The sequence below is a fragment of the Hyla sarda genome, chromosome 10 (assembly GCF_029499605.1).
Source record: "Hyla sarda isolate aHylSar1 chromosome 10, aHylSar1.hap1, whole genome shotgun sequence".
In the NCBI taxonomy this organism is placed as follows: domain Eukaryota; kingdom Metazoa; phylum Chordata; class Amphibia; order Anura; family Hylidae; genus Hyla; species Hyla sarda.
In genome coordinates, this window is record NC_079198.1 from 31,062,936 (window position 1) to 31,076,566 (window position 13,631).

General features: G+C 41.4%; 1 protein-coding gene across 1 annotated transcript in view; it reads left to right on the forward strand.

Annotated features, from left to right (window-relative positions):
• The first annotated feature begins 5,170 nt into the window (after window positions 1–5,170).
• MYBPC2 (myosin binding protein C2) overlaps window positions 5,171–13,631 on the forward strand; it is a 93,859-nt gene continuing 85,398 nt past the window's right edge. The window contains exons 1-2 of the mRNA XM_056541695.1: window positions 5,171–5,276; window positions 12,064–12,144. Of these exons, the coding sequence (XP_056397670.1) occupies window positions 5,171–5,276; window positions 12,064–12,144 (187 nt within the window). The remainder of the gene's footprint in view (window positions 5,277–12,063; window positions 12,145–13,631) is intronic.

Consider the following 13,631-nt stretch of genomic DNA (forward strand, 5'->3'; position numbering starts at 1 on the left):
GGATCTCAGGCACGGAGCAGTCATTTGCCCATCGGACACTGAGGAGGCAGGTAAGGGCCCTCCCGGTGTCCTGTCAGCTGTTCGGGACGCCGTGATTTCACCGCGGCGGTCCCGAACAGCCCAGCTGAGCAGCCGGGTCACTTTCACTTTAGAAGCGGCGGTCAGCTTTGACCGCCGCTTCTAAAGGGTTAATACCGCACATCGCCGCCATCGGCGATGTGTGGTATTAGCCGCGGGTCCCGGCCGTTGATGAGCGCCGGGACCGACGCAATATGATGCGGGATCGCGGCGCGATCCCGCTTCACATCGCGGGAGCCGGCCCAGGACGTAAATATATGTCCTGCGTCGTTAAGGGGTTAAAAGAATTCTCTTCATGTCTTTTTTTATAAAGACTGCTCATAATGTCTCCTTAGACAGACAGCTCCCCTCTCCACAAAAACTTCCCCCCATTTATACAGACTACTTCCCCCCCCCCCTCTCACACACTAGCAGGAAGCTGATCACCGAGGACCCAGCTTCCCAGTTCTTCCCTTCACTGGCCAGAGGTGAGTGTAGAATGGGGACAGAGAGAGTGCAGCTGTACCCAGGGCCATATTTGCCATTAGGCAACCATGGGCCTGTGCCTAATGCAGCAGTGTTAAAGGGGTATTCCCTGCAAAAACATCTTATCCCCTATCCAAAGGATAGGGGATAAGATGTCTGATTGCGGGGGGCCCGCTGCTGAGACCCCCCGCGATCTCCCTGCAGCACCCGCATTATATGTGGGTGCTGAATCTCCAGTTTCAAAAGCATCCAGGTTTCCGGGACTGGGGACGTAACGTCACGCCACGCCCCCTCCATTCATGTCTATGGGAGGGGGCGTGACGGCCCTCTCTGCAGCTTCAAATCCTGCACATCAAATCTGGGTCTGTGAATAGACCCACGGGGGTTGGAACAGCTGTAAATGTTACCTGCAGTGTTAATGTGTGAGATCCACTGTGAGTCTGCAACAAAATCGGCAAGCATTTTTCGGTGTATTTGTGACAGATCTGCATGAAAAAAGTCCGACGTATGTTTAATCCACCTAATGGGAAGTATTCAGTCCAATGCCTGGGGCAGAATGAGCTGTAAATTACGTTCTACTGATGGGCTGAGAGATGTGTGCTAATGTCATATGATCTTTTTATAGTATATGGAGGATCTCCCATCTCCAGATGCCACCAACCTGACCTATATAGGCAGTGAAGAGAATGTGATGATAATTGAAGGTTAAAGGGGTACTCCGGTGGAATTAATTTTTATTTTTTTTTTTTATAATCAACTGGTGCCTTAAAGTTAAACAGATTTCTAAATGACTTCTATTTAAAAAACGTAATCCTTCCAGTACTTATCAGCTGCTGTATGCTCCACTGGAAGTTCTTTTCTTTTTGAATTTCTTTTCAGTCTGACCACAGTGCTCTCTGCTGACACCTCTGTCCGTGTCAGGAACTGTCCAGAGCAGGAGAGGTTTTCTATGGGATATGATTCTAATTTGGACAGTTCCTGACACGGACAGAGGTGTCAGCAGAAAGCACTGTTGTCAGACCGAAAAGAAATTTACAAATTTCTCTGTTTTATACTGCAGCTGGTAAATACTGGAAGGATTAAGATTTTTTTAATAGAAAGTAGTTTACAAATCTGTTTAATTTTCAGATACCAATTGATTTGAAAATATTTGTTTTTGACTTGTTTCCACCAGAGTCCCCCTTTAAGATTTGCCTTGTGGGATTGACTCATGATACATAGGAACATATCATCTATTTTTCTTTATTTCTTTAGATTTCTCATCATAGCAGGTTTAGGATCCTACAAAGAATAGCACATAGAGATAAAGCAATGATTTCCACATCCACCCATGCTCGAAAACCCGGACCCTTCATTTTCGGGGTGCATGCCCCCTTAATCATTCATGCCTGCTGTAGGAGGCTTAACTAATGTTGACACGATCGTCCCAAATTGGATATTAGATTTACATTAATTATACAAAACTTATTAAATAAATTAAATATTTAAAAAAATCAAAAGATCATGATCGGGTAATATTTTACAAAAATTTTTAAAAATTGCAAATTTTGTTCTTACCCATAGGGACTACAGTAATGCAGTACACTCTCTATGTAGCAGAGATTTACGGTTAAGACTCTTATTTGTCATAAGTCACTTCTAACTCATGCCACCTCAATTTGGATAATGCTTGTCCTCTCTCTTTAAAGGGGTACTCCAGTGAAAACCTTTTTTCTTTTAAATCAACTGGTGGCAGAAAGTTAAACATATTTGTAAATTACTTCTATTAAAAAATCTTAATCCTTCCAGTACTTATTAGCTGCTGAATGCTACAGAGGAAATTCCTTTCTTTTTGGAACACTGATGACATCACGAGCACAGTGCTCTCTGCTGACATCTCTGTCCATTTTAATAACTATGCATAGCAGATATATGCTAAGGGCAGCATGGTGGCTCAGTGGTTAGCCCTGCTGCCTTGCAGTGTTGGGGACTTGGGTTCAAATCCCACTAAGAACAACAATAAATAAAGACTTATTATTATTATAATAACGTCAGCAGAGAAAACTGTGCTCGTGATGTCATCAGAAAAGAAAAGAATTTACGCTGTAGTTTTCAGCAGCTAATAAGTACAGGAAGGATTAAGATTTTTTAATAGAAGTAATTTACAAATATGTTTAACTTTCTGCCACCAGTTGATTTAAAAGAAAAAAGGTTTTCACCGGAGTACCCCTTTAAAGGAAATCTATCATTACTTTCAAGGGTTACTCCAGTGGAAAACTATTTTTTTTCAATCAACTGGTGCCAGAAAGTTAATCAGATTTGTATATTCTATATATATATATAAAACTCAATGTGGGTGTGTGTGTGTGTGTATGTATCTTCCTCAAAAACTTCCAAACGACTAAAGATATTAACATGAAACTTGGCACACATGTTACTTATATGTCAACAACAAACATAGAATAGGTGATTTAACCCTTACTCACCCCCATTTGCCAGGGGCGAGGTTTATGTTTAAAGTCCCATACAAGTCAATGGGAAATATATGTTACTGCATAACTTCCAAACGGCTGGAGATATTTCGATAAAACTTGATCACATGTTACTTATATGTCCACTTAAAATATAGGATAGTTCATTTAACCCTTAACTACCCCCATTTGTGAGGGTTTTTTTTTTTTTAACATCCCATGCAAATCAATGGGAAATGTATGTTCCCACATAACTTCCGTACGGCTAGAGATATTTCAATACCTGGTACACATATTACAGGTCGGGATATGAGGACGGGATGGGAGGTCGGGATAGGAGGACAGGATAGGAGCACGGGATAGGAGGACGGGATAGGAGGTCGGGATAGGAGGTCGGGATAGGAGGACGGGATAGGAGGACGGGATAGGAGGACGGGATAGGAGGACGGGATAGGAGGACGAGATAGGAGGTCGGAATAGGAGGTCGGGATATGAGGACGAGAAAGGAGGACGGGATAGGAGGACGGGATAGGAGGTCGGGATAGGAGGTCGGGATAGGAGGTCGGGATAGGAGGACGGGATAGGAGGACGGGATAGGAGGTCGGGATAGGAGGTCGGGATAGGAGGTCAGCATAGGAGGTCGGGATAGGAGGTCGGGATAGGAGGACGGGATAGGAGGTTGGGGTATGAGGATGGGATATGAGGTTGGGATATGACAACAATATATGAGGACGCGATATGAAGTCAAAAGCTTTCTCCTTTGTTGAACCGGCAACGCCGGGTATTCAGCTAGTACTTCCATAAAAAAAAAATCTTAATCCTTCCAATACTTAACAGCTGCTGTACGTTTAACAGGCAGTTCTTTTCTTTTTTGATTTCTTTTCTGTCTGACCACAGTGCTCTCTGCTGACACCTCTTACCATATCAGGAACTGTAAAGAGCAGGAGAGGTTTGCTAAGGGGATTTTCTCCTGCTCTGGACAGTTCCTGATATGGACAGAGGTGTCAGCAGGGAACACTGTGGTCAGACAGAAAAACAAAATAAAAAAGAAAAGAACTTCCTGTGGAACATACAACAGCTGATAAGTACTGGAAGGATTAAGATTTTTAAAAAGAAGTAATTTTCAAATATGTTTAACTTTTTGGCACCAGTTGATTTTAGTTTTCCACTGAAGTACCCCTTTAAGGCTACTTTCACATTGCCATTGTGCCCCATTCTTAAACGGCCATCAGGCTCTTTCTTTTATTTATTTTTTTCCAGCCTTTAACGGCCATTATTGGGATGGGGCACAATAGGCAATAACGGGTACCGATGGATCCCATTTGCTATAATGGGGTCCGTCGGGCACCGTTATTTTGTAGCGGGAGTAGCGGGAGAAAAAGACAGCGCAAACAGCATTTTTTCTCCCGCTATTCTCCACGGCTCCCCAAACGGCCGTCACACTGCCGTGTTCTAAGAACACAGCAGTGTGAAAGAAGCCTTACCTGCACTAACCTGTCAGTACAGACAGGTAGTGCAGGTGACACTGATGATAACCATACTTACCTGATCCGTTCCCTGATCTGGTTCTCCTGCTATCTTCCTCCATATCTTTTTTTCTGGGGCCAACTTGGAGCATGTGCGGAGCTTTCTTACATCACTGCTGCTAGCAAACAGCAGCAGTAACATCACAAAGCTCCGCCTATGCTCCAAGTCGGCCCCGGAACGGAAGATATGGAGGAAGATAGCAGGATAACCAGAGCGTGGAACGAGATCAGGTAAGTATGGTTATCATCACTGTCACCTGCACTACCTGTCTGTACTGACTGGCTAGTGCAGGTGACACTGATGACAGATTTCCTTTAAAATGCCTCACTGCCATTGTTTTACCATACTTTGTACTATCTAAACTTGGGTCCATTAATAAATGTTTTCTTATCATAGCCTTATGTTTGTTAAGTCGTGACTTAAAGGAAATCTGTCATCAGTGTCACCTGCACTAACCTGTTGGTACAGACAGGTAGTGCAGGTGACACTGATGACAACCGTACTTACATTGTCATGTTCCGTGCTGTCGTTCTCTGGCAATCTTCTCCGGTGTCTTCAGATCCAGGCCCGACTTGGGGCATGGGCGGAGCTTAGTGACATCACCGCTGCTGTTCTCTGCTGGGTCTCGCTGCAAGCAAACAGCAGCGGTGATGTCACTAAGCTCCGCCAATGCTCAGGTCAGGCCCAAGGCTGAAGATGCTGGCGAAGATTGCCAGAGAATGACAATGACGAGAACGACAAGAACAAAGGGACAAGGTAAGTACTGTTGTCATCAGTGTCACCTGCACTACCTGTCTGCATCGACAGGTTAGTGCAGGTGACACCGATGACAGATTTTCTTTAATAACAATCTTTTATTTGTATCTAGTTGTATGTAGTTAATTTTCTGTATAATGGTGGAACTTGACTGGTTTTAATGAAAAAATAAGTAAATAACCAGTAGGCTCAAACTGTGGACCTCCATATGTGGACCTCCAGATATTGCAAAACTTCAATTCCCAGCATGCCCGGACAGCCAATGGCTGTCCGGGCATGCTGGGAGTTGAAGTTTTGCAATATCTGAAGTGCTACAGTTTGCGACCACTGTTCTACAGTAATATTTAATGTCTCAGAACATTTGCTTATTCGAGTTTATTAACCAAAGCCAACAACTAATTCTGTCTTGGTTGCATTGCTAATAAATAGACGGTTGGCCAGTTCTCTCGATTCCAATTATGCTAGGACCCAGAAAAGCAGCAATCGGAGAAGATGATCATAAGGTCAAGCAAAATTCAAAGAGGAGGAGGCCCACTTAAAGGGATACATTTTTTTTAATCAACTGGTGCCAGAAAGTTAAACAGATTTGTAAATGACTTCAATTAAAAAATCTTTCCCCTGCCAGTACTTTTTAGCAGCTGTATGCAACAGAGGAAATTCTTTTCTTTTTTAATAAATTTTTTGTCTTGTCCACATTGCTCTCTGCTGACACCTGATGCCCATATCAGGTACTGTCCAGAGCAGGGCAAAAAATCCCCATTTTCAAACCTATGCTGTTCTGGACAGTTATTGACACAGAGGTGTCAGCAGAGAGCACTGTGAGCAAGACAAAAAAGAAATTCAAAAAGAATTAGAAGTAAATAGAAGTAATTTACAAAATAGAAGTAATTTACAAATCTATAGTAATAATAAAGAAAAGGGTCCGGCAACTCACGGTCTAGGTGCTAGCTGCTAACAGGCTTGAAGTCTGTCCATGGGGCACCTCTGCCCCATGGACGGACTTCAAGCCTGTTAGCAGCTAGCGTCTAGACCGTGAGTTGCCGGACCCTTTTCTTTGTTATTACTATTGTTTCGTTTGCATACCTCAGTCCTGGCACCACCATCACGCAGGATATTCAGTATGAACATGGACTACCACTATAGTCTGTTATCCGTTGGACCTCTATAATAGATACTTTGCATTTCTATATACCGTTAGGTGCCACTGCCACTATCTTTTTCTACTTTACATAAGTATAATTTACAAATCTGCTTAACTTTCTGGCACCAGTTGATTTAAAAAAAAAAAATTCCACCGGAGTACCCCTTTAAGGAGTATAAGTTTTCAGGTGTGGGTTCTTTAATTAGTGGTCAGTAGACTGGATAAGTATTTGCCATGTGAGACTCTCATGACTTGATATAGTGGAATAAGACTCATATTACATTCCTTACATTCCGGCTCCACTGAAGATTCCCAAAGACCATAAACTTTCTTCCGTGTCAAGTTAAAAATAAATGTAATCTGAAATTCATCTTTCCTTTTTTTGACTGGTTTCCATCTAATCTAAGGACAACTTTAGATCCACGTTGGCACTAAAGCCATAACTACATGACTGTAAGGCAACAATAACATACACTATATTAATGCGACCAGAAACCAGTGGTAATGGAAACTAATGCAAATGTCTTGGAAGCTGGGGCAACAGATGTTTGTAGGCTTCACTGATCATTATACACAGATGCTTTACATATCTATTCCTTTCCAATTGATGTTTTAAAGGGTTTCTCCGCTCCTCAGCGTCCGGAACATTGAGTTCCTGACCGCTGCGTGCAGGCTTCCGTGTTTACGCCGTCCCCTCGTGACGTCACAGACTGCCCCCTCAATGAAAGTCTATGACTTGCATTGATGGCGCGGGACGTGACGTCACATGACGGGGCATGACGTCAAGAGGGGGCGGGCGTGAAAACGGAAGCCTGCACACAGCGGTCAGGAACTATATGTTCCGGATGCTGTGGAGCAGAGTAACCCTTTAATAAGTCAGGAGTAGAAAGCCAGTAGAGATAAGAGATGCAAAACATATCTGGAGGATCCTAGCTAAGCCTCTAACAACTCTGACTCTACTTATGGTCCTTTGTGCTCGAATATGTGCTTGAAGATGCTACTTTTTTTATGAAACTAAAGGGAACCTTTAAGACTGCTGGAAAATTGACTTAAAAAACCATTCTGCATGATATAATGTTAAAGGGGTACTCCAGTGCCCCAGCGCACGGCCACGCCCTCTTGTGACGTCACACTATGCCCCCTCCATTCATGTCTATGGGTGGAAGCGTGTAGTACTGAGTGATATATTAAAAAAACATTTTTTTGTTGGATCTGACAGGCACGCTTTAAGCTTTTAATAGGGCTTATAAGGAGTAAATGTGTAAGGTGAATTTTTAGGACTGGTGACCGGTTTTTATAGTACACGTTAGAATACTAAAGCTATAAAACATATAATGGCTGTGAAGCACTTACTACAACACTATGTTACAGAGCTATGTTCTATGTGTATATAAGATGCTACAGACGCTATATATTTACTGAGGAAAACATTGGGCTATAGCGGATTATCTTCTGCAACTGGATGAAAGGTTTCTTTCCCTCTAAACATAACAGCCTTCCACCCTTTAATCTGTAGTGGATTAGATATGATAAGCATGTGATACACAGTCAAGACTCAGCTGCTCGACTCTGTACCAACATGGGCGTACAGCATCACCAACAGCTGCCTCTGGTCTTGGATATCCCCTAGAGCAGAAATAAGGAACCATGAGAGGACGTGCGGGGAACTCTATCTTCTTCACTGTATGTAAAGCGTTTGGAACCTGAGTGCTCCACTAGCATACCAGGGCTTATTTAAAACATGCTCTGAAGGGGTATGAGGTAAAGTGGGTATCTTATTGGAAGTGAGATCATTTATTCGAAGTGAAAGCAATAGACTATACTGTATAAGGAGAAGATCCTTTAGGAAAATAGTATTGGTACTAAAGGGGTTCTCCGCTGCCCCAGCATTCGGAACATTTTGTTCCAAACACTTGGAGCCAGTGGTGGGGGTTGCGATGTCACGCCACAACCCCTCATGAGTTCACGCCATGCCTCCTCAATGCAAGTCTATGGGAGGGGGCGTGGCGGCCGCCATGCCCCCTCCCATAGACTTGCATTGAGGGGGGGTGTTGTGACATCACTAGGGGCGTGGCCGTGACGTAACAACCCCCGCCGCCAGCAATTAGCATTTTTAACCAATGCTGGGTGCTGCACAGAGATCACGGGGGGGGGGGGGGGGGGGGGGGCCAGCTGTGAGACCCCCTGCGATCAGACATCTTATACCCTATCCTTTGGATAGGGGGCAAGATGTCTAGGGGTGGAGTACCCCTTTAAAGTAAATCTTGGTGAATATATCAAGAGAAATCACTAACTAAAAAACAAGACTTAATACGTTCCAAATAGATTGCATTGCAAACATACCTGTCGTATTGGGGGACTGGAGATATTACCTTGCATGCACCAACTGTACATGAATGTATCATAAATCAATCCACAATATACTATGCCTTATAATTCTTTAATCTAAATTTATTAGTATGTTTTTGGAGTGTGGGAGGAAACCAAGAGTACCCAGGGAGAACATACAAACTCTTTGGCAGATGTTGTAATTTTTGGAATTTGAACCTAAGACCCCAGAGCTGCATGGGAACAATGTTAACCACTGCACCACCATGCCATGTAAAAAAACATTTGATTCATAATAATAATCAAAATGGCCAGGTGGTTTTTCATTGACGGATCATAGTACAAAACAAAAAGAAAGCACATCCAGACATTTTTTTCTTTTGTATTTCGATTATTTTGTATTGAGATCCTTATTGCATCACCCTGAGGTGATGCAATAACGAAAGTATGATAGTTGTTTAATGGAAAATCCTTCTTTGCCCCTCACCCTCTTCAACCTCTATCCATGGAATGCTATTTCTTATATATTCTTATTTATGATAAATGCTCTGCATGGGCATTTTTCATTGTAGTTCTCCATCCTTAAAGAATGAACTACTTTAAAGGGGTATTCCAGGAAAAAAAACTTTTTTTCTTTTTAATATCAACTTGCTCCAGAAAGTTAAACAGATTTGTAAATTACTTCTATTAAAAAAAATCGTAATCCTTTCAATAATTATCAGCTTCTGAAGTTGAGTTGCTCTTTTCTGTCTGGCAACAGTGCTCTCTGCTGACATCTCTGCTTGTCTCAGGAACTGCACAGAGTAGAAGAGGTTTGCTATAGGGATTTGCTTCTACTCTGGACAGTTCCCGAGAAATGTGTTATCAGAGAGCACTTAGACAGAAAAGAACAACTCAACTTCAGAAGCTCTTAAGTACTGAAAGGATTAAGAGTTTTTAATATACATAATTTACAAATCTGTTTAACTTTCTGGAGCCAGTTGATATATATATATATATATATATATATATATATATATATATATATATAAGTTTTTTCCTGGATAACCCCTTTAACTATCAAGTGGGATTAAAATAAAAGGGCTGTCTCTGTTTTAAACGGTAACGTCATTTTACAAATTTTTTAACATGACATAGAGACATGTCAAAAGTTTTCATTGGTGAGGCTTTGGGTGATGAGACCCCTACCTATCATTAGAACCAGTGCAGAGAAGAACATGGCTGAGTGCTGTTTCTTCCCTGTGACATGGCAAAATATTTCTAAAATGACAGTTACACTTTAAAATAAAAAAATATAAATTGATTGTATTTGTTTTTGTTTCATTGTGTTTGTTTTTGTTTCATTGTACTTCTATAAAAAAGAGAAAACATGCATCCACAGAAAAAGAGAATTTTTATTACTAAAGCCAGCTATACAGATGGCTAAGACTATAGAAAGAACAATCAGTGCCCAGGATCCTTCATTGAGCCATCTACTACCTTAAAGGGGTAGTCCAGTGGTGAAAAACTTATCCCCTATCCTAAGGATAGGGGATAAGTTTGAGATCGCGGGGGGTCCGACCGCTGGGGCCCCCTGCGATCTCTCTGTACGGGGCCCCGGCTCTCCGCAGAGATAGCGGGTGTCGACCCCCGCACGAAGCGGCGGCCGACACGCCCCCTCAATACATCTCTATGGCAGAGCCGGAGATTGCCGAAGGCAGCGCTTCGGCTCTGCCATAGAGTTGTATTGAGGGGGCGTGTCGGCCGCCGCCTCGTGCGGAGGTCGACACGCCCCCTTCCCGCCGGCTGTCGGGGCTCCATACAGGAGATCTCGGGGGGCCCCAACGGTCGGACCCCCCGCGATCTGCAACTTATCCCCTATCCTTAGGATAGGGGATAAGTTGCTCACCACTGAATCACCACTGGACTACTCCTTTAAGCATCTGCTCCCGGAGTCTTTCATCCCGCCACTGCTGAGCTGTATTTTGACAGCTTTGTTTAGAATTTTCTCTCCTCCTCTGCCAGTGATCAGAGGGATTTCATGGAGGTTTAGAGACTCAGCCACCTGACCCCACGTAATAAAACGGACTCACACATTGACTGTATCTTTTTATAGGGAATGACTTGCAGTACAGTCCAAGGGGAAACTAGTAAATATTAAAGGCAGCACAGCAGGGTATTACGGGATACTATTAAATGTTAGCGCTATCGCTGTAGGATACTGTCACAACAAGATCAGACAGTATTTTGGCACTTTTTTTTTTTTTAGATGAAAAACATCCAAAAAAAAGTCTGTTTTTTTTTCTATCCATTAAACTGCATTGAATTTAATGGCAAAATGTCTGTCAGTTAACATTCATTTTAACTTACATCCATAATTATTACAGATTTTAAACTTTTTTTTCCCCACATTTTTATGTTCCAAAAAAAAAAAAACTTTCTTAAAGGGGTACTCCGATGGAAAACTTGATTTTTTTTTTTTAAATCAACTGGTGCCAGAAAGTTAAACAGATTTGTAAATTACTTCTATTAAAAAAAAATCTTTATCCTTCCAGTACTTATTAGCTGCTGAATACTACAGAGTAAATTATTTTCTTTTTGGAACACAGAGCTCTCTGCTGACATCACAAGCACAGTGCTCTCTGCTGACACCTCTGTCCATTTTAGGAAATGTCCAGAACAGCATATGTTTGCTATGGGGATTTTCTCCTACTCTGGACAGTTCTTAAAATGAACAGAGATGTCAGCAGAGAACACTGTGCTCGTGATGTCAGCAGAGAGCTCTTTGTTCCATAGAGAAAATAATTTCTTCTGTAGTATTCAGCAGCTAATAAGTACTGGAAGGATTAATATTTTTTAATAGATGTCATTTACAAATCTGTTTAACTTTCTGGCACCAGTTGATTTAAAAAAAACTGTTTTACACTGTAGTACCCCTTTAAAGGGGTACTCTCCTACTAGACATGTTATCCCTGATCGGTTTGGCTACTGGGGACCCTCGCGATCTTCAGTCATCCGTACTCCATACAGTGTCGGATGACTGGCGAACACAGCCACCACACCCCCTCAATTCATGTCTATGGGAGGAGGCGTAATACGGACCCAGTATGCACTTCCGCCTGGCACGTCTACTTATACTCTATTCTTATACTCTAAAAGCTACCAGACAGTGTCTGCACATATTAGTACAGCTGACATTCTCTTTTTAAGCCTTAATTACTATGGTGATGGGATATTTAAAATAAAAATATGTAAGCTATAGATTATCTGTGAAGAAATAAAAACTTAATATTTTTTTGTCTATAAATAAAGCTTTAATGTTCAAAACTTTTTTTTCAGGAATTAAAAAAGGACCTGGTCCTGCAAAGCCAGCTGGGAAAGCAGCAGCAAAACCAGCTGAAAAGCCAGCCCCTAAAGAAGGTAAAATTATGTAGAGATACTATTATTTTATTGTTACAATGCAGCTACTGTTATGGTCGTTGGACCAAAATGTGGAGCAAAAAAAAAAACGAAGCATTTTGAAACATGAATAAAAAGAAGTCTTTCTTGGTGTGGGGTGTTGGCGCCTTTTCATCCAGTTGGATTAAATTAATACTGGTAAATTGTAGCATTAATCCCCAACAACTGTCAACAGTGAAGTCCTTGACTGATCCCTTCCATGCAAGTAAGGACAGTTATACATTGCTTTATAATACAGCTCTGTGTGGCCAGTTGTGATTCAATAATCATCATCTCACCGTGAAGCTCCAAAAAGGTTTCACGGCCATAACAGTGGCAAAATCTGACTATATCTAATACATGTTAATACAATTGATGTACAATGATTAAATGATGTTTAAAATTTTTAATAAAACTGGCTCTGACATATAACAAAAGACCATGTTGTTGCTGGTTTTATTGATCAATGTAGTGTTTATTGTCAACAAGTTATGCTTTATGGTGTCCTTTACTTGTTGGTTGTACTTTCAATGTAGTTAAATAAAGTGCTCCAAAAATGTCAGCTGTTGGCATTTTTGTATTGGTATATTGTAAATGTAGTGTGTGGTCAATATGTAGCCATTCAGTATGTCCCAGTAATTGATGCATTGTGTCATTGTTTCCAAATCTACTGGAATTTGTGTCCCCCCCCCCCCCCCCCCCCCCCCAGTCTTATAAAGACTTTTGTTATAGATTTTTGTTATAGATTTTTTGTACATTATTATGGGGGCTGCCATTTTTTAGTTGTCTGTAACAGCATTTTGTGAAATACTTTACAGCATGCCCCATGGACATAGGCACAATAGACTGTCCAATTGACATGAATGAGAAAAGTTTCTGGGCATGCTCTGTGAACTTTTCTGGGGTAATTTCACTAGAGAGGGTTGGGGGGTGAGCTGTGAATATCATCTATTGTCTTCTCTATCTACTGGCTTCCTTACAATGCTGTATTAATCACTCACCAGCAGCCTCCTCCTTATCATCACAGACAACATAGTTCTGCATAGTTTTAGTATGAATAAAAACTACAAGATTTCAGGAATATTTTAAAATGTACATAGGTAAATGTAAAAAGTAAAACAAAAATCCAATACATTTAATGTAATTAAACATTTTAACACTTATAATCTTACAAATACTCAGGAGTCCCTCCGATCTCTTCTAGGTTGTTGTTTTATGGGAAAGTTGTCATTTTTATGATGTTTTATTTTTATGGAATGTTTTGTACATTTGTATGTTTGTCAGCGTCCTCATTAGTAGAAAACCTTTTTTTTTTTTAAAGGCAAATCATTTTCTCCAGCTCTAGATAGGATCACAACTCATAAACCCACACCAATGAGACTTTCTGATGTGCCAAGGGTAGAGGAGATATAAAATTGCATATGCTCTTTATAAGATCAACAGGTAGTTTTTATGGGAATGAAGATTTT